Raw genomic sequence first — 24923 nt, forward strand, 5'->3', positions numbered from 1 at the left:
AAATAAATAAATAAATATAATATGTGAGGTGTGAAAATGATAAATAAGATTAATCCCATATTCTCCGGTATCCACCATGCATACATTCTTGTGAAACTGTAGGCCAATAAATGAGACACAGATGGCATATCTTCTGCACAGGTAATGATAATCATATGATGAATGAGAAATTCATAAGCGGTAGTCAAACGTTAGTCATCCACCTTCGGCCTGGTAGCCCAAGTCCAACTTTGCTTTACCCTTCCGCTAGGACTAAATAAATATAAACCCTCTATATATATATATATTATTACTCCGTTAAGATGTGCTACATTTTTCACTATATAAATTTTATAAATTATTAATATATGACTAATTAAACTTAACTTAATAAATATGACGTGTACGGAAAATAAAAATTTCTAAAATTAGAAAAACCGCATAAAAACCTGACAAAAAATTATTTTAACAATTTAAATAAAAAATTGAAAAGCTTAAAAACTGCAAGATTAAAAACAATGGAAACATGGGGCCCTGTGATCTCTATTTTCATTTATTTTTTTAATAATAAATTTCCGTTCCATTAAAAAAAAAATGTTTAAATTTCTAAATATAAGTTTTAGGTTCTTTTAATGATCTATTAAGTTTCTGATTTTTTAGCCACATACGTGGCCCACCTTAATATTTCCATTAAAAAATCTAACAAAAATCTGTCTAGCTAATTAATTAAGGGTCTTTAATTTGAAAAACAAAAAAAGATTTATAAACCTAAGGTTTTATTTGATAAAATAACAAAACAAGAGGAGAAAAATGCTGGTAAATTATGATGCAAAACTGGACGATTTATTTACTAAATCCCATTTTTTAAAAGTTTTAGTATTTAAATTATATACATGTTGTATAAATTGATATAAGTAAATGCCTAGATTATTTGAGTTTCGTAATTTTTTTTAAAAAATATATATTTATAAGCCGGTACTATGGATAACACACTTAATTAGTAAAGCGTTTACATAATAATTTGATTTAAAAATAAAATTTTAAAAGCTAAATATTATAAATAAAATCTTACCATTTAAGTGATGTGAATACACACTGATTTGAGAATAAAATAATTAAAAAAATACAATTTAACAGCATATCGAACGGTATCCATGGCCCATGACATATATCTTAATTACAACGATCGAGTTTGATAAGTTATTATATATATATATATATATATTTATTTTTTAATCTTTGGAGTACTAATTTCTACAGAATATAATGTAGTAGAAAACAGCATTTAGTTTACCCCATGTATGTATTCATTCAATGCACCATCCAAACAACCACCTATGAATTAGTGTGATCCTATGTAAAATTTAATGGCCAGGGGTAGCATATATGGCAAATAATATAAAGTCTCCAATATTAATTAGGAAAAAACTGCACACAAAAGTTGAGTCCCCCGGAGCTAGTTTGTTATCTCCATGCATAATGTGACTAGTACTGCCAGCTTTAAAGAAAGGGGTGAGTCCCAATAGAAGAGCTTGTAAGGATCCCATATATATATATTAGAAGATTATAAACTTCGATTTAGCCTAGGGTTTTGAAAACCCTGACATAGATCAGATGGTGAAGTCAACATTAAGATCATGATTTTGGACGGTAGGAAGATAAAATAAAATCAAAATCCAGGATGCCAAACATGACATGATTATTGAATGTTGAAAGATTGTTAAGGGAATATTTGGGGAATTAGTAGAATTTAGAAGCTGGCAATATTAATGTTGGATTAGGGTTCATGAGGAGGCGTACGCATGAAAGCAAACAAAAACCCCTTTGTCTTTCATGCGATGATCAGTACTGTCTTCACAAAAGGTCAATGGAGGTGAGTCTTAAATCTTTCATACGTGCGAGTAAAAACATTATACATTCTTTATATAGAAGTTTATTCACTATTTCTTGGACCAGATATTGTAATTAAACGAAAGAAATTAATTGTACTATGCAACTTTTACTGTCTTGGCTTGGCTTGCCTGCCCATTTATGTATGGAAACGAGACACCATTAATTAATATATATATTTACAGAAAAACTAACATTGTCATGAGAGAGAGAGACAGAGAGCGAGGAGGGTGGGGGAAAAGGAATCAAACATGAGGGTTTCTTTCTCTCTCTAGCATTTTTTATCCCGTCGTCTCCGGGGAAGGGAAATCCAAGGTGATCATATTTTTTTGGGGGCATTTTGTGGGTTTTGACCACGGAGAGACAGAGAAAAGGAGGGAGAAGGGGGACCTTGTGCCCTTCTTCTCCTTCAAGTGTCATTTTCCTAAATATACTCTCGAGGAACTCCGGACTTAATCCCCTCCTTTTCTATTCCCTGCCTTTCTGGATTTGTTTTTGTTTTAATATCTTCCTCCTTTTGCTTAACAACGTATCTCTCTCTCTTCCATATCCCTTTATCTCTCCCTCTCTGGAGCATGTCTGTTTGTTTTAGAAGATAGCAAGGTTTTTTTTTTTTTTTTTGCTTTGCTTCGAGTCCCTTCGACTTTCGAGTTCTCTCCCAGCTCTTCAATCTTAAAAGCATACAAACCTGTTCTTTGATAGCTTTTCCATACGTTTTTCGAAGAGAATAAATATATATCATTCATCAGTCATCAAGAAAGGCAGGAAGAGCAGAAAGAAGTAAAGACACAGTTGTCAATATCTGAACTTACTTTAGTATAAAGTCGAATTGAGCAAAGAAAAGCTTCTATTTGGGAAAGAAGGTTAATGAAAATGCCCTTGGAAGGGATTTTCATTGAACCATCTTCAACCCCTCTTCCAGATCTTTCCCTGCACATTAGTCCTCCCAACACTTCGTCTTCTTTAACTTCTACGGATGAACCAGACATCAGATTCGATCCTTTGAGCCATCGAGAAGCCCACAATTCCAAAAGCAATAGCTCTACGAGGACTGAATCCCAAGCTCAAACTGAGCTCTCCCTCGGGAGGAATTCCAGATGTGGAGCTGAAGACTCGCGGCCTCATGATCCTTATCAACAGCAAAATCATCTTCTGCAGATCTCTAAGAATCACTTGAATCACAAAAATCGTGGAGTCTCACTACTAGATGTATCACCAGACAGTTTAAGGCCGATCAAAGGGATACCGGTCTATCACAGCCGTTCATTTTCGTTCTTGCCCATGGACCCTGCAAGAGACAAGGATCCCAAGATGTCTTTCTACCCAATTCCGTCTTATCCCTCTCTGTCTTCTTGCTCCGCTTTGTGCAATCCATCTATGTCTCACTCACCTTCGCCTTACTATAGAGGGGGCTTGGATCCCATGTCGATCTCCCACTCCGGCTCTAATGCGTCTTCAGCGGCATATAGATTAGGGGCTACAACATCGTTTAATGGGCTCTCAACGGATTCTTTGAAAGCGCTCCAACTGCGTCATCATCAGCAGCAGAATCAGTATGGCGTAGGAGCTTCAGAGGCTTCACATCATGGGATGATAAGGTCAAGATTTTTACCTAAGCTCCCAACAAAGCGAAGCATGAGAGCTCCAAGGATGCGCTGGACCAGCACACTCCATGCTCGTTTCGTCCACGCTGTTGAGCTTCTTGGTGGTCATGAAAGTAAATATTTCTTTTGCTGGCCAAGCTAGCTCTTGCCTTTTCTTGATTTTCCTTTCCGTTTGATCTGTTTGTACGATTTGTATTGAGTTCTAGGTTTTTGCATGTGTTTTCTTTTCGTCTAATCTTATTGGTGATGAGTTTCAGGAGCTACACCAAAGTCAGTTCTTGAGCTCATGGATGTCAAGGATCTCACATTAGCGCATGTGAAGAGCCATTTGCAGGTAAATATCATATAGTAATAACTCTCTCTTTCTCTGTCTCTGTCTGTGCCTCTCTCTTTCTAGCACATTCATCTGGGGCGGTGTACATTGATCTGTCTCACCGGCGCAGTAGCCGATGAAAGTGGTGAATGACTGAATAAATGAGTGAATTAAGGAGCGGTGAGGTTCTGCGACAGGGCTGACAGCTTCTGCTTTTACAAAGAGAGAGAACAAAGTCGAATGGTGACAGGAAAAGTAGTCATCATTTCTCAATTATAAGCACCATTGGTCCATTACAACCTTAACAAATATCAGCTTTGTAATTAACACTGAAACGAGAGAGAGAGAGAGAGAGAGAGAGAGAGAGATTTTCTTTTTGGTTTTACATTATTCTTTTTTGGGCTAGCTGTATTTTCCTTGATCATCCAAGTGTTCGAATTTTGCAAATGCTTCCCAATGGCTTTACAGATGTATCGGACTGTTAAGACCACTGACAAGCCTGCCGCTTCCTCAGGTAATTCGTATGACTTAGCCTTCAGCTTCTGTCTCTCTCTCTCTCGTTTATTCCGGCCATATCTTATCTTAGTCCCCCGTGTTGTTCTTTCCCATTATTTTATTTTTATTACTGGCACTCAGTTAATACTCCCTTTGATCTCCATTCCCTGATGTAGGCGCATGCATTTATACATCCATTAGTTACAGACTTGCACATATCTTTCTACATATATGCATGCAAGACCTAAACATTCACATGAAAGTTTTGGGTTCTCCTTGAAGGTCAATCGGATGGATCGGGGGAGGACGAAATCTCCCCGATGGGGAGCGCCGGTGACCGTGGCCTACGTCCACTTTCCGATCAAAGAGGACCGTCCGATCGGCCCCTACAACAAGAAATGGACTATCCTTCTATCACTCTGTGGAGTAACTCTTCGAGGTAGCATCAGTTATCTCTCTCTCATACACGAGCATATATGCAATATATATATATATAAATATATATAATATAGAACTTCTTCTTTTCTAAAGTGAACTGGTATTAGAGTCTCATGCTGTACCAAAATGCATACACTTCTAAAAGCTGAGGGCGCGATGGACTAACGCGAACTGCGTTCCTTTTACTTTTGCATGGCATCTTATCTTAGAAACGCAAACCCACGTCCATCATTTTTGAAGAATAAAAGGGTTCTTGAGGCAGCTTTTGCTTTATTGCTCTTTGGTTCTCTCTCTCATTTATCTTTTGTGTCATAAGATAGATATCTATTTTTGCTGAGATGAGAATTGTAAGCTTGGTTGGATATCAAAGAAAAGTCACAGACATAATCAAACGTTAATGAGAACAGACACACTTTTGCTTTTGCTTTAGAACTGCATCTTGATACTCTTATACTAAATGTCTGGTTCTTATTCTCTCCACAAGGACATTGCACATAAGACCAAAAAGACCACTCACTTGATCTAAATGCATGCTTTCCTCTTTTCAAAGTTTCAATCAACTATATTTTTATCTTCATGCTCGAGGTACCTGCTTCCATGATTTTGTTGAATATTATAATTAATCGAAAAGCGCATGAACTGGTTCGAATGCAACATGTCGGCTAGGAAATAGAATGGTTTAAAGGGTGCTAATTTGATGAATTTAAGCCTCGTATTTAGAAAGGTAAGTATAATTTTCTTTTCTGATGCATCTTATATAGATCAAGTTCAAATAATTGGATGCTTCTTTGCACTTAACTTCATATATAGTTTCCCTGATTCGCTCAGGGAATGATGAGGTTAAAATATTATATAGCGTTCAAAAAATTCTAACTTCTTTCCTTCATTTTCCTTCTCTGGATAACTAAGCTAATATATATATATATATATATATATATATATATATATATTACACCAATTTAACTTTGATCCTAAATTTAGTTGAGGGCTATAACTTATAATTTACTAACTCCTGGATGCATGTAAGCTTGCTACGAGAGTCTGACTCTATTTAGTTCATTTTAAGGTAATGATTTTGAAAAGGCACGTCTAGCAGTCATATATGCATGTGCTTTAAGTCAGTATTCCATTTAAAATGTTAGATGGTCCTTTTCACCACTAGAGACGTCTCCCATTAACGCTGGTGATCACACCCATTAACGTACGGTTGAATGGGAGAGATTGTGATGATGTTACATGGACATACGTTTAAGGTCACGAGTACTAGCTATATAAGTAAAGGCATGAAATGATTCAAAGTTAATGTTAATTCAAGTATAATGTGGAGTACTACTACTAATTCAAGGTCTATTAATATTATATGATCCGGAAAAAAGCTGCGAGCAATCTATCTATTAATTAATAATGTTTCGGGCTGACTCGATCAGTTTTTAATTTTGTTAGTAGGGAGGCATGGGTACAAGCTAACAACAATGACATGGATCAGGGGCTCAAGCCTGCCGCATCCTTTGAGTCACAACAAAGATCAAGAGCGCACCATTGGCAGGTAATAATTTAATTCATGGAGTCTTATAGATATCACCACAACCCATGAACAGATCCAGATCATGAGGTGATTCATTCAATTGCATGCATATTATATACATATTGGATCGTGTATACTTGCTGGTTAATTACCAGGTTTCCAAAACATTACAGGAATGCGGTTCAACTCAATTCAAGAGCTACTTAGGGTCTAATTTGGACTCCATGAATCCAAGCTTGGACTTCACATTAGGCATCCCAGACTGGCATGGGAAAGAACAAGACTAATTCCCTACTCCCTAGCTAGCTAATCTCTTGATCATCTTCGTCTTGTTTTTGGCTGTCATGTGCATGATTCCTTGATCACCAGTTCATTTTCTTCATTATTCAAAAATCATAGCTAGATATATAAAAGCGTGTTTCCGACGAAGAGGAAACGGCAGTCCCAAAAAATGCAGGCTGAATCTCACGACTGAACGTGCATGCAACCTATTTTGGGGCTTGTTATGTGCGACTAAAGCTTTATGTGATTGTAAACATAAAAAATAAGAGAAAAGGAGATCAGGTGAAGATCTAGAAAAAGAGATTCACATATGAATGTGGTTAGTTCTTAAAACTTGTAAAGACTATTCCTGTCCGGATGGCTTTATATATAAGTACGTACAGACGAATTACTATGACATGTATATATATAGCATCATTCTAAGCACGACCTTGCTAATCATCATTTCACGTTTCAATATTACAAGCGGATCATGACCAACTTCATGGTTCAAGTTTTCTTCAAGATCAACTTGACAAATTAAACTGCCTACTATGCCTTACAGTACTAATGCTGATAATTAGTTTGTGTTTGTCAGCTTACTTCATCATGTAGTTCGATACTTGTAAAAGCCATTAATACTGATAGTACTGAAACTGGAAATCGTTCCGATCGATTCATGACAGAAAACGCTTTTTCTCTAAACATTGATCAGGATATATTATATATATCTATATATCCAAATTTTTTTTCTACTGAAAAAGGCTGCACTTTAATTAGCTAGCTAAGCACTGTCATCATGCGCGCGGCTTTGTTCTTGTTGCTATATGTTTATTCTTTATGCAACGGAGTGATAGACTTTGAAAGGAAATATATTTCTGTATGCTCATTAATAATGTCAAACAGAGTGTACAAGGCTGTATTTATAGAAATACAAAAAGAATCTTTCCTAGACATTTTTACAAACAGAGAACGTGCCCTTCCAAATTACATTGCATTATACAGAATTTGTTGAATTACTCCGCCAAAACGGTTAAAAGCAGTGTCCAGACGACCCGCACCTAGCTAGCTACGTAATTTTTGAAGGTTCTAGAGTTGTGGCTGATGTGTTTGATGCTTGCCATGTCACTTGTGATTTGGAATCCAACGTGGATGGCTCAATATGCCCCTCGAGCCTAGTAAGGTGCCAACTGTTAGACTAAAAACAATTCTAGAATACGGAATTATACTTTAGAAACAAGAATTGATAGGTTTTAATGTCAAGAAATAAATACCTCCGGCCAATGATACTATTTACTGTTTTGCTGCGTTTCTCTCTGTGTTTGGCACTTCCAAATTCTTCTTCACTCTATTTAGATGGTGTAATACCGAAGGGAATTTAAGTGAGTGAGTCTAGGGACCAAACAGTGTATTTATAGCCGAAACCTCCATTAAACTTCGGTGTTTACGTGTCCCACATGATCCTATTTTCATGGGATCAATTATCAACGTGATGGAAGAGTGTTGGACCACTTCAAGGACTCTTAAGTGATAGACTCGTTCTCACATACGTCTCCGTGAGAAACGGTCAACATTCTCCCACTTGGTCCACACTCCTAATCAAAGATTTCATCTTAAACCCATCGATAATCTCCATTTAAGTAATAAATACATGAATCATGGCGATAGGTCCTCTAATGACGAGTATTACCTTCCATGTATTACTATGTATTTATTCTTTAAACATTATAATTTATGTGGGAACAATTTCTTAATGAATAAACCCTATGTTTATTCTTGGTCCAACATAGATGAATTTTTCTTAAAATTTAAATTAAGATGCACATCAATATGAGAAAAAACATTAAAATATTTATGAATTTCATTAAAATAACATTGTTCATACAATGAAAAATTATATAATGGAACCAAGTCCTATATTCACTACACGATCCTTGAATTTCAACGGTGGCATGCCCTTAGTCAAAGGATCAGCGATCATTAGTTCAGTGCTTACGTGCTCAATGACCACTTTATTTTCTTTAACACGTTCTCTTATGGCTAAATATTTAATGTCGATGTGTTTATTTCGACTCCCACTTTTGTTGTTTTTAGCCATAAAAACAGCAGCTGAATTGTCGCAATACAATCTCAATGGCCTAGAGATCAAATCCATAATTTTAAGCCCAGAAATGAAACTTTTAAGCCATACACCATGTGAAGTAGCCTCAAAACAAGAGACGAACTCGACTTCTATAGTGGAAGTGGTAGTCAAAGTCTGTTTGACACTCCTCCATGATATAGCTCCACCGGCCATCAAAAATATGTATCCGGATGTTGATTTGCGTGAATCAATACAGCCAGCAAAGTCAGAATATGAGCAGCCAATTACTTCCAGATTATCCGTTCGTCTATACATAAGCATGTATTCTTTGGTTCCTTGAAGGTACCTCATTACTTTCTTTGCAGCTCTCCAGTGGTCTAAACCTGGATCACTCTGATATCGTCCCAACATTCCTATAGCAAATGCAATATCAGGTCTTGTACAGACCTGAGCATACATTAGGCTTCCGACAGCAGATGCATATGGAATGTTCTTCATTTGTTCCCTCTCAAGGTCGTTCCTTGGGCACTGGTTTAGATTGAACCAATCACCCTTCACAATGGGAGCTACACTTGGTGAACAATCCTTCATCCGGTATCTCTCTAAAACTTTATTAATGTAGGTTTCCTAAGACAGACCCAAGCTACCTTGAAATCTGTCTCTATGGATCTTAATGCCAATGACATAAGATGCCTCACCCATATCCTTCATATCAAAATTTTTAGAGAGGAATTGTTTCACCTCATGTAGCAAACCCTTATCATTGGTTGCTAGCAAAATGTCATCCACATATAAAACAAGAAAACATATTTTACTCACACTGACCTTCTGGTATATACATTGATCTATAACGTTTTCTACAAAACCGAATGAAGAAATTACATTATGGAATTTCAAATACTATTGTCGAGATGCTTGTTTTAAACCGTATATAGATTTCTTGAGCTTGCAAACCAATTGATCACCATCACTAGAGTGGAATCCTTCAGGTTGTTTCATGTAAACCTCCTCCTCTAGATCTCCATTGAGAAATGCTGTTTTCACATCTATTTATTGTAACTCTAAGTCAAAATAGGCTACTAATGCCAAAATAACACGCAATGAATCTTTCTTAAATACAGGAGAGAAAGTCTCCGTGGAATCGATTCCTTCTTTCTGAGTGAATTCTTTAGCAACGAGTCTTGCTTTGTATCTCTCAATGTTGCCCAATGAGTCTTTTTTAGTTTTAAAGACCCATTTACATCCAATAGCTTTTACACCATTAGGCAACTCAACAAGATCCCAGACTTCATTACTCTTCATAGAATTCATCTCTTCCTTCATGGCATTGTACCATAATTCTGATTTTTTACAACTCATGGCTTGTGGAAAGAACTCGAGATCATTTTTGGTTTCAATGTTATAGTCAGATTCTTGCAGATACACAACATAATCACTAGGAATTGCTGATCTCCTTGCTCTAATAGATCTTCTTAATGTTGCACCATCATCTTCCTGAGAAGTATGTGGTTCAACTTGTTGTTCAAAAGTTGTTGGCAACTCTTGAACTACTTGATCTACTGGAACGTTATCAGCAGCTTGTGGAATGTCAATGATTTGTTGTTCAACACCAGTTAGCACTTGAGGGGTATTGTAAACAATAATCATTCTATCACTTGAGGTGGAAGGTTGAGATTCTGAATGATCATTCTCAGAAACTATGTTTCTAGTTTGATCACTCCCACTGATCAAGTCATTTTCAAGAAACTTTGCATTTCTTGATTCCACAATCCTAATGCTGTGAGATGGACAATAAAATCTATAACTCTTAGACCTTTTAGCATATCTAATGAAATACCCACTAATGGTCCTTGGGTCTAGTTTATTCTCTTGTGGATTATAAATTCTCACCTCAGACGGGCATCCCCAAACGCGCAAAAGTCGCAAACTCGGTTTCCAACCTTTCCATAATTCAAATAGCGTTTTAGGAACAGCCTTAGTTGTAACTCGGTTTAATATATACACTGTCGTCTTAAGTGTCTCAGCCCACAATGATTTAGGAAGATTGGAGCTACTAAGCATACTCCGCACCATTTCCAATAATGTTCGGTTTCTTCTTTCTGCTACACCATTCTGGTCCGGTGAACCAGGCATGGTGTATTGGGCAACGATCCCATGCTCTTGAAGAAACTTTACAAATGGCACAGGTGCTTGTCCATTCTCTGTGTATCTACCATAATATTCTCCACCTCTATCTAATCTCACGATTTTAATTTGCTTATCACATTATTTCTTTACTTCAGCCTTAAAGATTTTAAAGGCATCTAATACTTCGTTCTTGTTATGAAGCATGTAGAGATACATATATCGTGAGTAATCATCTATAAAAGAGATGGAGTATTTCTGACCATGTGAGTCCATGTCTAGACTACATATATCAGTATGTATGATTTCTAGTATTTCTGAACTCTTATTGGCACCTTTCTTTGACTTGTTGGTCTGCTTTCCTTTTATGCAGTCCACACAAGTCTCAAAATCAGTAAAATCTAGAGTATTAAGTACCACTTCATTTACTAATCTTTTAATTCTATCTATGGAGACATGACCTAATCTCTAGTGCCATAATTTAGAAGAATCCTCATTAATAACACATCTTTTAGTGCTAGTGTGAACATGCATTGAATCATAAGTGGTATTGTTTTGTAAATTAATGTAGTAAAGACCATCAGACAAAATACCATTCCCAACACAATCAGATTTATAAAATAAACTGAATGTTGAATTTGAAAAATTAAAGGAATATTCAAAAGGTACTAGTCTTGAAACTGAAATCAAGTTTCTAGAGAAATTTGGAATATAAAAGGTCTTTTACAACTTTAAAACAAAACCACTAGATAAAATTAAATAGCAAGTTCCTACAGCTTCCACAAGCGAGCCCATCCTGTTTCCTAATAAGATGCTTCGCTCACTTCCCACTGGCTTCCTTACGTTTTGCAAACCCTGTAAGGAATTTGAAATGTGGATTGTTGATCCAGAATCAATCCACCATATGTTAATATTGACATTAACTATATTAGATTCAAAACAAACAAGTGAGGTTGGATTACCTTTATCTGCAAGTCATTTCTAGAATTTAGAGCATTCCTTCTTCATGTGTCCTTTCTTTTTACAGAAAAAACACTTGGAATCTTTCTTAATACCACCTTGGGAATGTATTTTGCCTTTTCCTTTCAGTTTGGCTTGAGATTTGCCCCTTCCATGTCTTGCCAGCATTGCACTTTCACCTTGTTCCATCATCAGTCTCTCATCCTCTTGAACACACATGATCATGAGTTCATTAATTGACCATTTATCCTTATGTGTGTTGTATGAGATTTTGAATGGTCCATATTGATGCGGGAGGGTGTTCAAGATGTAGTGCACAAGGAAGAACTCTGACATTTCAACCTCGAGTTTCTTCAATTGAGCCACATTGTCCCTCATTTGCATGATGTACTCACGCACACCTTTCACACTAGTGAGCCTTAGGGATGAGAACTTCATGATTAGTGTGCTTGCTAGTGCCTTGTCTGAAGTGACAAATTGTTCATCAATGACCTTTAGCAAGTCTCAGACCTTTTCATGCTGATTGACAGAACAACGAAATACCAGCAGAAATTCTAGTCTTAATGAACATCATGCTAAGGCGATTAGATCGCTCCCATCGCTCATAAAGTGCGATGGCTGCTGCATTGCTGGTATCAGTGAGTGCCGGTGGTTCGTCTTTCCTAATAGCATAGTCTATGTCCATCCACCCTAAATGAAGAAGAACTCTCTCCTTCCAGACTTTGTAATTATCTCCCTTAAGTTCAGGGATATCATAACGAATATCAGAGAAATTTGTAGGTTGTGTAACTGCATATAGATTACATGCTTACGTTAAAATTGAGGCCTAAATAAATATTCATGTGTTACCAATGTAAATCATGCTTTAAAAATTGAATCTAATGACATAAAATTGCCTGTGAGCTAAATTTTTAATTCAAGTAGATTCAATTAATCTATATGATAGATTTTTTTCAAATTATTTACTTAATTCATAATTCCTATGAGTAATTTATGAATAACTTGATATTTTATCCTAATTAATAATATAAATATAATAAAAATTCCTGTGGGATAAAATTTATTAAATTAAGTATAATTAATTACAATTAATGTCTAATATTCTTTATGTGATCCTAATCAATCATAATAATTTTACTTAATTAAAGATGATGTGGCTATTCTCTAATTAATATAAAATTATATGGATCACTAGACATTCAAATTGCATAAGACTAGCTTAATATTATGAATTATATAATTTTAATTAATACTAACATGTTAATATTATGCACAAAATATTCATAATATAAGCATAAAAAATGCATAATCAAAACTGCATAACATTTAATTTCATGTTATAAACTATATACTCATCCAAAAATTGCATGTATTAATATAAAGCAAAATTAATCAATTCATGCAAACTAAATATGAGCATAATAAACAAATTTACACTACAATTATCCAAATTGCATATAATTAAAAAAAAAATTATAAGCACAAAGGGTATGAGCCCAAAAAGACCCACTTTTCAAGTTATCTAAATAAAAGTGGAAGAGAAAAAAAAAATTATTTTTTTTAAACAGGCACATATAAACGACCTGTCGTTTTTCTTATTGTTTAAAACAAAAAACAGCCATGTAAACGACATGTCGTTTTTGTTAACCTTATAAACGACGTCTCGTTTAGTATCGTACTGGTTAAATGGCCTCCGAACAAAACGACATGTCGTTTTCATCAAATTGAAAACGACGTGTCGTTTAGCATTAGACTGGATAAAATTGCTTCAAACAAAACGACATGTCGTTTTCATCAAATTGAAAACAACGTGTCGTTTATCATTATACGGGATACAGACTCCTGAAGTAAACGACATGTTGTTTTCATCAAATTGAAAACGACGTGTCGTTTAGTATTACTGAATGAAACATTCCTTACTTAAACGACATGTCGTTTTTAATAAGGCTGAAGAGACATGTCGTTTGGGTCATCTTCAACCTCTAGACAGCACGTAGAAATACGATTTTCAGACCATTTTTTATCTCAAAAATCACATTTTTAAGCACAGAAAGTTTAGAAAAACTATTTCTAAATTATTTCTAAACTTCTTTCAAGTCAAAACCATCTAAAAATCAAAACTTAAAAATTTGAAAAAATTTCGGTCAAAAAACAGAGATGAACCGAATTTTGATTTGAAACATCAAGGTAGAGGTCAACCTTGCTCTGATACCAACTGTTAGACTAAAAACAATTCTAGAATACGAGATTACACTTTAGAAACAAGAATTGATAGGTTTTAATGCCAAGAAATAAATACCTCTGGCCATTGATACTATTCACTATTTTGTTGCGTTTCTTTCTGTGTTTGGCACTTCCAAACTCTTCTCCACTCTATTTAGATGGTGTAATACCGAAGGGAATTAAGTGAGTGAGTCTGAGGACCAAACACTGTATTTATAGTCGAAACCTCCATCAAACTTCGGTGTTTATGTGTCCCACGTGATTCTTTTTTCATGGGATCAATTATCAACGTGATGGAAGAGTGTTGGACCACCTCAAGAACTCTTAAGTGATAGACTCGTTCTCACGGACGTCTCTGTGAGAAACGGTCAACATTCAACAACAGTGAGGCTCGTTCCGAGAAGATGAAACCCAGAAGTTGCAAGAGGCTTTGTGAGAATATCATACAACTGGTCTTTTGATGGTAGAAAAGCAACTTAAAGAGTCTTGACAGCAACTCTATCACAAACAAAATGGAAATCAATTTTCATATGTTTGGTGCGGGAATGAAGAACTAGATTAACGGACAGGTAAGTTGCACCAAGATTGTCACACCATATAAGAGAGGTTTTAGAAATAAAATGTGCAGTTCTTTTAAAAGATTTTGAATCCAAAGTAGCTCGGCAGTTGTGTTGGCAAGGCCTTATATTCGGCCTAGGTGTTGGAGCAAGCAACAGTACGTTGCTTGCGAGAACACCAAGAGACCAGATTTTTACCAAAAAAAAATACAAAATCCACACATAGAGCGATGATCATCCGGGCAACCAGCCCAATCTGCATCTGAAAAGGCTTGAATTTGAAGGGAGGAAGACTTGTGAATAAAGAGACCAAAATTGAGTGTTTGTTTAAGGTATCTGAGTAGATGCTTAACAGCCTGCCAATGTCTGGACGAGTGAGGGAGAGGTACTGAAGGCTCCCAACAATGATACGATACAGTGTAGGATGTGAAAATGTTGGAGTGTCTAAAATGGAGAGATGACTAGAGGTAGCCATTGGAGAAGTAACTTCATTGGCAAAAAAACATATTGACTCGAGAAAGAATATCACAAATATATTTTCGTTGGGATAGTAAAATTTCTGTGTCCAAATGATAAATTTCAAAACCAACAAAAAAAGATAATTGACCTAAATCTTTAGCAGGAAAAACAAATGCTAGAAAAGAAATAAGGTGATCAATTTGAGATGGATGAGAGCTTGTCACAATTATATCATCGATGTAGACCAATACAAATATAAGAACTGATTTGCAAGAGTAAATTAATAAAGACGGGTCAGCTTGGGAATGGAGAAAACCATACTCACAACGGCGAGATAAGAGCTGCGTGAACCAAGCACATGGTGCTTGTTTAAGGCCATAAAATGGCCTTGTGCAAGCGAAAGACGTACTCAGGGTCTTTAGGATGAACGAAACCAATTGGCTGGGACATGTAGACCATTTCTGTAAGATCTTCATGGAGAAATACATTTTAGATGTCAAGTTGCCGGAGTGGCCATCCATGAGACATGGCGAGAGAGAGAACTAAATGGATTGTAGTTGGTTTAACAACCAAGCTGAATGTCTCGGCATAGTCGATGCCTTCTTGCTGGTGGAATCCCTTGGTGATGAGTCTCGCTTGCGTCTTTTGATGGAACCGTCGACATTGTGCTTGGTTCAGAACACCCACCTGCAACTAACAATGTTAGAAGAAGGGGAACAAGAGATCAAGTTTTGATTAGAATACGAGCTTGAAACTCCCTGCTCATGGCATCACCCCACTTAGAAAAATGAGATGCAGTGGTATAGGATGATGGTTCTTCAGGGACATTGATGGTAAGGGTAAGACAGTGACAAGAATTTAGATAAGGAATTTGGCTATGGGTGAAGGGTTTCGGACGGGAATTGTTTGTTTTAGATTGCATGATGATAGGTAAGCGTGTGAGTGGAGGTGGTGGTATGAGAGGAACTTGAGAGTTACGGTTAGCATAAGTTGGGTTTGAGGGAGAGGACGAATATGGTTGAAAAGATGAAGATAATGATGGGTCGATTGTAGTGGGGCTAGAAGGAAGAGTCAATGGGTTTGGATTATGTGGTAGAGTTGGGTCCAAGGCAGGAGGTAAGAAAATTGGAAGGGTTGTACGTGTTGGTTAGGATAGACTGAGGCCCGAATCAGAGTGTGAGGGATAGGGAAACAAATTTTGATTAAAAATAACATCATGAGATATATATATAGCCGATTGGTTGGAATGTAAACACTCATAGCCTTTGTGTGACTATATCCAAGAAAGAGACAAAGAAGAGAACGAAGATGAATTTTGTGATTGTTATAGGGCCGAAGATTATGCTAACATTCGGATCCAAAAACTCTAAGGAATGTGTTATCCCGGTCTTTGTTAAAGAGGAGCAGATGTGGTGACTTTTTGTGAAGGGAAGGTGAAGGGAGAAAATTTATAAGGTAAGCTGCAATATGAAAGGCATTGGACCAAAATTTGTATGGGAGAGATGCCGTTGCTAAAAGAGCGAGGCCAGTCTCAACAATGTGGTGATGCTTTCTTTCCACCACACCATTTTGTTAGTGGCTATGAGGACATGAGAGTCAATGCGTAATGCCTTGAGATTGATGAAGATTAGGGTCGAAATTTTCCGCCCCAATCACTTTGAACAATTTTAATTTTGGCATTGAATGGTCGTTCAACGTTTTTTTGAAATATAACAAAAGTGGATGTGGCATCACCTTTAGAAACAAACGGATAAAACCAGGTATATCGGCTAAAGTCATCAACAAAGGAAATGTAGTACCGAAAACCATCATGTGAAATATAAGAGGATGGTCCCCAAACATCTACAAAGATTAAGTGTAAAGGTCCTGGGGACCGATTAATATTAAGACTAAGTGGTAATTGCCTACATCTGGCAAGTGGACAAACCGAACAAAAGAAAGAAGACTGAGGTGGGATAAATGGTATACTTGATGCTCAAGATGTGAGACACAAGCCGAAGGGATGGGTGGTCAAGTCGATGATACCACTGAGCAATTGAAGTTCTTTCATCGACAAAGACAGCAAGAGATGATTGAAGGAGGGAAGAGGTAGAGCCCATTACGTGTTGGTCCTTGGAAGAGGGGAGTCCCGGTTTGCTTGTCCTTCACGGAAAAATGTGAATCATGAAACTCAAAGAAAATACAATTATCTCGACAAAATTGATGTATAGAAACTAAGTTTTTAGTAATCTGAGGGACATGCAATAAATTATGAAGAACAAAGTTAGAGGATGAGGAAGAGATTTGACAATCAGCAATGAGTTATCGGAAGGGTCTTGCCATCGCCAACAATGATTTGCTCGGGGCTAGTATATGGTTCATAGGAGTTGTTTAAGTTGTGAATATCAGTAGTTATGTGGTTTGTGGTAGTTGAGTCAGGGTACCATTGAGAAGAGGTGTAGTGAGCCGAAGGAGTTTGTGGGGGTTTATACTGAGAGGCTTGGTTGAAGCGGTAGTAATATTGTAGAGCAACATGGCCAAGTTTGTTATAAACTTGACAGGTTGGTTTGTTGGAAGGCTGAGAAGATGAAGGAAAATGAGAGGTTTTCTGACCACCACGGTTTCCACCACTACGAAAACCATGCCGCCCACCACGAAAAGCAGTTCGGCCACCACGAAAGAAGAAGGGGAGTAGTGATGTTGGTAGATGGAGTTAGGAGAAGACCTTGCTAAAAAGAGTTGAGAGATATGCGACTTTCAAATGTTAAGAGAAGATTAAACAGTTCAGCTGAACTTATTGGAGTAGCTCTGGTAGTGACTAAGTGAAGGCCATTTAGGAGGTAAGAAACGACCTCAAAGTCACGAAGTGGTTCTCCGGCAGCTGTCATAGTATCTGAGAGAAGATGAACTTTTCGATAGTAATCAGTGATAGAGAGATAGCCCTTTCTCAAATTAGTGAGATGGTGACGAATTTGGAATATTTTGGCTTGAGATTGAGAAGTAAACATAGTTTCAAGGGTGACCCAGAGTTCGTAGGAGGTGCGGGAAGATATTGCTTGAGCAAGTATTGGTTCGGTAAGAGAGGAGAGCAGGTCACTAAGGAGAAGTTGGTTTGTTCGATGCCATTGAAGATATGCAAGACTGGCTTGTGGGATTGAAGAGATAGATGGGGAAGATGAGGCAAATGAAAGAATCGGAGGAGGAGGAGGAGAGGAACCATTGATAAAATGAAATAGCTCTTGGCAATGAAGATAGGGGATGATTTGGGCACGCCAAAGGCAATTGTTGTCGGAGCTGAGTTTGATGGAGACAATATAGGAGAAGTTATTGGGAAGTTGGAAGTTGTTTGATAAAGAGGCATCTTTTTCTGAGGAAGAACCATCATCGGCCATGGTGAAAAAAAAAAAAAAAGAAGAAGGAAGAAGACGCTAGTCACTAGGTTTCTCTGATACCATGATAGACTTTGGAAGGAAATATATTTTTGTATTCTCATTAATGTCAAACAGAGATGTACAAGGCGGTATTTATAGAAATACAAAAAGAATCTTTCCTAGACATTTTTACAAACAGAGAATGTGCCCTGCCAAATTACATTGCATTACACAGAGTTTGTTGAATTCTTCTGTCAAAATGGTTACAACAGTGTCCAGAGGACATGCACTAAGCTAGCTACGTAATTCCTGAATGTTCTAGAGCTGTGGCTGATGTGTTTGATGCTTGGCATGTCACTTGTGATTTGGAGTCCAACGTGGATGACTCAATACAGAGAGCTCAATCGATTGTTCATAAATATTATACAAATTAACACGTGACTTGCGATACTAATGCGCGTCCTAATTTACAAGCTGATTTCTTGCTTTCTCTGGAAAAAGTTATTGACCTATTAAAAACTAAGTTAATTGTGAGCAAACTACTGTTATTAATACCGTACCGTACCGACCGGTATGGCCGGTATTTGCCGTACCGGCCACTAGGCCGGTACAGGTACTATATATATTTCGTACCAGTCTAAATACCAGCCGTACCGGCCTGTGTACCAGCCTGTACTGGTCGATATTTCGGTCTTAATTTTTTTTTTCATTTTCTCACACTACAAGCTTATTTTTTTACTCCCAATTTAGACTAAGCTATTTATAATTTATATATATATGTATTTATATATAATTTATTCATATATAGACTATTATTTTGAAATATAATTTATCTACATATACTTATATATATAATTTATTCATATATCGACTATCCCGAAACGATACCGGTAGTGAAATATTTCGTTCCAGTACCTTGACCGTTATGATATCCGGTACGGTATTTAAAACATTGGAGCAACCAGCCACGACAATCCTTTCTCTTTCTCTTATATATAAGTGCTACAGCCACTTCATTTCTCTTATTTAGGGTCCCTGCAATGATATTTCCATGAATTAAAGATGCTTGCTGCGTGCATAGCGTTCGAAGCTCCTTTACCAATATTGCCCTACCGTTTTAAAGCCTTAGAAGGACCATTACTTTCTTTTACAGTTTGTTGGAAGGCGGTAGATCAGGATCGAACGAGAGAGAGAGAGAGTCCACACTTCCACCTGTCTGCATTTATTTCTAGTGAACAAGATCTAAAAGTAAATTTAGGGAAATTCTAGGTAGAGAAAACTAACTTTAGAAGGCCTTTTCTATCTTCAATCCGTAAGCACTTATCTCTCTTTTAGGTGTCAATCAATATACATATATCACACATTATAATTTCCATGGCCGAAGGCCCAAAACTCATGGGTTTTTTTTTAGTTAATTGTTGGTGTATTATTAAATATAAGGATGTGAATCTTGAGAGGAAGTGAATTAATAGATCCATTTGGAAAAAAAAAAAAAAAAAAAAGTCTAAACCAAACCCTCGAGAGGTTAAGATTAAATAATAATAATAATAATAATAATAATATTGAGCCCCTAAAAATGATCAATTTAAAAGAAATCCATCTTTTCTTATCACCAGTTATATGATAGTTGGTCATTGTAGTTTTAAAAAATGGAAACTTATACGGAATGTTAATGAATAATTCATTAATTCTATTTTAAGACTTCTACAACACACACCATTCATATGATATAATTTGATTTATATAAATTTTAAAAGAAAAATTTTACTTGTCATTCTTACACCACATCTGCTTTTAATTTTTTTTTTCCTGAACAGGTGTGGTGTAAAAATGATGAGTAGAAAAATTCATTTTAAAATTTGAATGTTACAAAAATTATATTATATCATGTAAATAGTATTTGACGTAGAGATCTTATAATATAACATTTATCGCATGTTAATTCCCACCCCCGCCCTCTTACTCATGTGTCCCAACGGGATGAGTGGAGCTACTATGCTGCCCCACTCTTACCGTTAGAGTACCGCCTAGTAATTTTTTTTTTCATATTTTTTTAATATATTTAAATATTTTTAAAAAATAAAAAAAATATACTAATACACTTAAAATCACTAAATAAAAAAAAAATTTGACAAACAATCAAATAGAGCGGTCAAAGTAGGGAGACATACTAGTTTTATTCCAACGGGATTAGCTGACTTCAATTCAGGATTTTGACGTCCATCCAACTAATAGCATAACCGCTTATGAAAATATGAAAAGCCGCCAGGCCGACCCAGAACCCCAGAACTAATTTGGGTCAAGACATGGCCCACTTCAATCCTATTTGTGACCTATTAGTCAATACTTGGGTCCGATAGTAGATCATTTTTTAAAAAAAGAAAAAGAATATCCTATTCCTAATCCTTGATCATTGAACCCGCTTATAAACCTAATCCAGTATTTTGCTATAAAATCAGAAATCAAACAGAGAAACCAAGTGCTAATACAATACTAGAATTTTCTGGTTGGATAAAACATCAGCCATGATATTTTATTAAATGACCGGATAAGCCAACGGCCTAACAGATTACTTGAGCAACACAACATTATAATAACAGCCATGTCTCAAAAAGCATAACCATCTAACAAGGCATCATACGTAGTAAGGTTTTTATACACACATGGACTTCTATTTGCAGTAACTTCTCAATCTGAAACCTTGTTTGGTTGATGATGGCGGCGAGCATGCTTGGCAGAAGAGTAAGCTGAGAGTGCTGAACCAGTCATGGTCAAAGAGTGCTTAGCAAGACCCAGGCTTTTCTTTGTTGCCAGCCACAAAAGAAGGAAGAATCCGATCCAACCTGGTTTAGATAAAAATTTTGGATTCCAAGGGAGGGGTTAATAGAAACGGTGCAAAGCATCAAAACAAAAGTAATGAAAAGTAATATAAAAGTTATGATCCAGTCAATGTACTTATAGCTGATTTCTTGCTTGCAAAAACTCACTCAGAATGCAACCACAAAAGCAGTGTTTCAGCATTATTTTCATGGCTCAAATTGAAAGAACCCATTAGGGCTTCAACACCAGTTTATGGGTGATGTCCAATGACTTTTTTGTTATTTGCTGTGTATCATCTTTGTAACCTAATTAATTGTTTACAGATATGGCTCTGATTACTAAGTTCAATCAATTAATATTTTTGTCTAAGAAATTTCAAGTCAAACCACCAATACAAGGCTAATAAATCGCTTCAGGTTGAACACTAAAGTGCAAAAATGGGAAATTATAACTGAGGTTTATAGAACTGATAAACATCAACCAGGTAGGATTCGATAATGAGAAGTTAATTTGGGCACAAAATAGTAAGAAAAGTTAGCTCTACCTGTAGCTATCAGAGATGCAACAATTGCTGAAATTGTAGCACTGGAAATAACAAAGACAGCAACCGATAGTGCTCCAATGTATATGAATGTTACACAGGTGAAGAAAAAGGCTAAGAAGCCACCTGCTGCTGCCAAAGACACCAGAAGAGATATGACAATAGCATTGATGGTTGCAGCCAGAAAGAAAAGCATAAAGACAAGCAACCCTGTCAAAGTAAGAAGTGTGATCGTCCCAACCTGAAGCAAATTCAGAAAGTAAACTATGAGAAATTCAGGAGAGATCTAAAAACATAGCATATATACAAAATTTCCATATACTTTAGACCAAAGAGCAGCAAATTAACACATTCGTTCAGAGAGGAAACTCGACTGATCCAGATCCTCCCAAAATATAGTTTAATGTAAATAAAATTGCTTAATGCCTAATACCAATGATGAAAAATGATCGATATTAAAGGTCTCAGGATCATTAAACAATAGACATTTTTTTATTCAGCAGTTCACATAATTTGTCAGTGACGAAGAAATATTCTTCCTCGGTATCTCGGCCTCGTGAGGATAAGAATGACCATTACTGCACTGGCAAGCAACAGCAAGTGGTGTTGGTGACATGGTGCCAGCAAATTATTCCATAAGGTGCAAAGTGGTTATATTGTTAAAGACTACCAAACGTTTTCCAAGATGACACAATAAGGAACAGAGCAGGGCATTAGAGAATATTGTGAAGGCAATTAATTATAGGAAGCGAACTCTACTAGATAGTAAAAGGTAATATTGGTTTTGGGCAGTATCATGACTATCATGGCATGAGCTATAATATTGATTTATAAATCTTATTTTTGGCTAGTTCAGTTGTGTAACATGGCCTTCATTTGGGGTCCTCAGTACCTCTAAGATAAGTTTTTATCAAACCTACCACGATTTATTATTACCTGCATCATAAGCTACTCTTGGAGCTCAAATAGAAACTTTTTTTTTATTAACAACTTGCTCCAAAACCGCACGATAGAAACATAATAGAATTTTACTTCGAGGACTCCATTATTCCCTATTATCTTGCTAACTGAAAGACAACTCTTACCAATACCGTAAAAGTTGCTAGTTTTTTTGTCAAAACTTGTCTTAAAAAAAGGGATCGCTTTTAAACTCGAAAACCTTCGCTTTCCGATCTTTTGAACCCAAAACCCATCTAATCTTTTAAATCTTCAGCCTGGCAATAAAAATAAAATAAAATAAACCTCTCCCACTGATTAGAACATTAATCACACCCTTTAAAAAGTCTTGACCCAATACGTAATCAGAATCAGATTAAGGTGGGGTTGGATAGAGAGTGCAGATGAAATATGAGATGTTTTGTTGAAAGTTAGAATAAAATATTTTTAAATATAATTTTTAGTATTATTTTTATTTTAAAATTTAAAAAAATTAAATTATTTATTATATTTTTATATAAAAATATAAAAAAATTATAATAATAAAATAAAAAGAGATGTTTTATTTATTCAAACCCACCCTAAAAGAGGCAAGGAAAACGGTGGAAAAAAAAAGAACTGGGAAGAGAACAAATAAAGTTAAAAGTGTTTCACCTCATCATCTCATCTAATATTTATAATTTTATTAAATTCAATTTTTAAAATAATAATAATAATATTAAAAAATAATATTTTATTAATATTTTATTCAATTTATTCTCTTCTCTGCTCATCTCATCTAACTTTCTATCCAAACAGCGACAGGTGATTTAAAGGGAAAAAAATAAAGGCAAAGAAGATGAAATCGTTCGAAAGGCCTAGAACTTTATGATTAATTAGCGAAACTAATAATTCGATCGAACCCTCCTCCAATATTGGGTACGGTTGCTAAACTTCAATACTGAAAATGAAACGCTTTTGCGGCAATAATTGGATCACGAAAGCCAGCATTAAACCAACGCTTGACAACATATAAAAAAAACCCAAAATCGAATCACAAGTAAGACTGTAAGAGAGAGGAGACGCTCACAGAAATGACAAGGAGGGCACGGAGAGGACTGCCCCTACGAGTCCAGAGAAAGACGTTCCGCCCAGTGTTTCCAGATGCTTCGCGGAGGAGAGGGGCGTTATCGGCCACAGAGGCCTTGATCCGGTGCAGCAGCGGAGCTCGTTCACCTTGTACGTCAGGGAAGAAGATCGCGGACAGCAGACGGTGGAAAACGCTGTACAAGGTCTCCCCCTCCTGCAGCTCTCGGCGGTGACGGTGGGTCCCTTCGCCATCGGGCACCTCCACGAAGACCCCGCCGACGCCGTTGCGCGTCTCCGTCCCGTTCTGTTCCTCCATTTGCGAGCGCTTACGGTGAGACCGACAGAGTGACTGGAAGTGACGAGATGAAGCTGAAGCCTTTTTCCCCGTGGTCGTCCGCTACTTGGGACCTCAATTCTCATCAACCAATTTTAGTGGAACTTCAATTAAAATGGGGTCTACCTTTACATATGCTGATTTGACTGGCAGCAATTTTTAAGCCAACTGGTACACGTGGAAGGTTGCGTGGACTGATTTGGCCGTTTGAGTCGGGGGAGTGGGTCAAGTTACAAGTAGTTTCACTATTATTCTCCCCTTCTAATGTATTATCCGATTCACTTGGGATCTCACCAACCAACTTTCTTAAGAAATTAATTAAAAGTGGGTCTATTTTTACGGAAGTCTGAGTTTGTTCCTTGTTTATATATTTTAGTTTTTATTAATAATTAAAGAAGTGATTATTAATAAATATATATTATTTTAAAATAATGGATAGATCTTTTATTCATGCAAATCACTCACTCTCATTACACAGTTTATTACTCAACACTAAATTCAAAACCTGTATAGGTACTTCATCTATCCATACTTCATCTTCTAGAAATGAAAATGCTAACGTTGCCAGCTTATGTGTCACATTATTTGCTTCCCTATAAGTGAAACAAACACAAACACTCCAGCTTGGGCTTACATTAAGCATACTTCTGGTGTCACTGATCACATTCCCATAATCTATATCTATGACTTCTTTGTTGTCTGTGTCCTTCACCACTATTTGAGAATCACCTTAAAAAATTACTCGTTTCAGTCCCAGTTTAGTGCAAAAGTCTATGGTTTTACTTGAGGCTAAAGCCTCTGCTATAACAGGTCTCACTACATAGTTTAAGTTTGAGGATAGAGCTGCCAAACTCTCTCCCTCATTGTCCTTGATTATCACTCCAATCCCAATTTTCTTTGATTGATTATCTATTGCCACATCCCAATTCCCCTTGCAATCCAACTCAATTGGTCTTTTCCAGG

General features: G+C 36.4%; 3 protein-coding genes across 8 annotated transcripts; 1 reads left to right on the forward strand and 2 right to left on the reverse strand.

Annotated features, from left to right (window-relative positions):
• Window positions 1-2073: 2073 nt before the first annotated feature.
• On the forward strand, window positions 2074-6949 carry LOC121248142 (transcription repressor KAN1-like). Of its 6 annotated transcripts, none has more exons than XM_041146513.1 (6): window positions 2074-3586; window positions 3731-3807; window positions 4255-4300; window positions 4564-4720; window positions 6166-6265; window positions 6400-6949. In XM_041146513.1, the coding sequence occupies exons 1-6, from the start codon at window positions 2737-2739 to the stop codon at window positions 6529-6531; spliced, it is 1362 nt and encodes a 453-aa protein (XP_041002447.1). In that variant the 5' UTR covers window positions 2074-2736; the 3' UTR covers window positions 6532-6949. The 6 variants fall into 6 exon arrangements, with proteins under 6 accessions (XP_041002447.1, XP_041002450.1, XP_041002446.1 ...); XM_041146516.1 differs by having other exon boundaries at window positions 6206-6265; XM_041146512.1 differs by having other exon boundaries at window positions 2075-3586; window positions 6163-6265.
• Window positions 6950-8028: 1079 nt separating this feature from the next.
• Window positions 8029-9179, reverse strand: LOC121248473 (secreted RxLR effector protein 161-like). Its single transcript, XM_041146947.1, has 2 exons — window positions 8697-9179; window positions 8029-8100 (listed from the first exon to the last, which is right to left on the reverse strand). The coding sequence occupies exons 1-2, from the start codon at window positions 9177-9179 to the stop codon at window positions 8029-8031; spliced, it is 555 nt and encodes a 184-aa protein (XP_041002881.1).
• Window positions 9180-20864: 11685 nt separating this feature from the next.
• LOC121248144 lies at window positions 20865-24067 on the reverse strand. The gene is made up of 3 exons (XM_041146519.1): window positions 23628-24067; window positions 21626-21863; window positions 20865-21104 (listed from the first exon to the last, which is right to left on the reverse strand). Exons 1-3 carry the CDS (start codon window positions 23940-23942, stop codon window positions 20950-20952), a joined length of 708 nt encoding a protein of 235 aa, XP_041002453.1. The 5' UTR covers window positions 23943-24067; the 3' UTR covers window positions 20865-20949.
• Between the last annotated feature and the right edge of the window lie 856 nt (window positions 24068-24923).

Source organism: Juglans microcarpa x Juglans regia, chromosome 2D (genome assembly GCF_004785595.1).
Source record: "Juglans microcarpa x Juglans regia isolate MS1-56 chromosome 2D, Jm3101_v1.0, whole genome shotgun sequence".
In the NCBI taxonomy this organism is placed as follows: domain Eukaryota; kingdom Viridiplantae; phylum Streptophyta; class Magnoliopsida; order Fagales; family Juglandaceae; genus Juglans; species Juglans microcarpa x Juglans regia.

What these genes read in the sequence shown, in the direction of transcription:
- LOC121248473 (XM_041146947.1), bottom strand. Translation starts at nt 9,179, where the DNA reads ATGAAGGATTGTTCACCAAGTGTAGCTCCCATTGTGAAGGGTGATTGG. An exon ending in TTGAGGCTACTTCACATGGT is followed by an intron (nt 8,101 to 8,696) that starts GTATGGCTTAAA and finishes ATCTTTGATTAG; the next exon opens with GAGTGTGGACCAAGTGGGAG.
- LOC121248142 (XM_041146512.1), top strand. Translation starts at nt 2,737, where the DNA reads ATGAAAATGCCCTTGGAAGGGATTTTCATTGAACCATCTTCAACCCCT. An exon ending in GCTTCTTGGTGGTCATGAAA is followed by an intron (nt 3,587 to 3,730) that starts GTAAATATTTCT and finishes GATGAGTTTCAG; the next exon opens with GAGCTACACCAAAGTCAGTT. An exon ending in CAAGAGCGCACCATTGGCAG is followed by an intron (nt 6,266 to 6,399) that starts GTAATAATTTAA and finishes GTTAATTACCAG; the next exon opens with GTTTCCAAAACATTACAGGA.
- LOC121248144 (XM_041146519.1), bottom strand. Translation starts at nt 23,942, where the DNA reads ATGGAGGAACAGAACGGGACGGAGACGCGCAACGGCGTCGGCGGGGTC. An exon ending in GTGCCCTCCTTGTCATTTCT is followed by an intron (nt 21,864 to 23,627) that starts GTGAGCGTCTCC and finishes AATTTGCTTCAG; the next exon opens with GTTGGGACGATCACACTTCT. An exon ending in TGCATCTCTGATAGCTACAG is followed by an intron (nt 21,105 to 21,625) that starts GTAGAGCTAACT and finishes TATCTAAACCAG; the next exon opens with GTTGGATCGGATTCTTCCTT.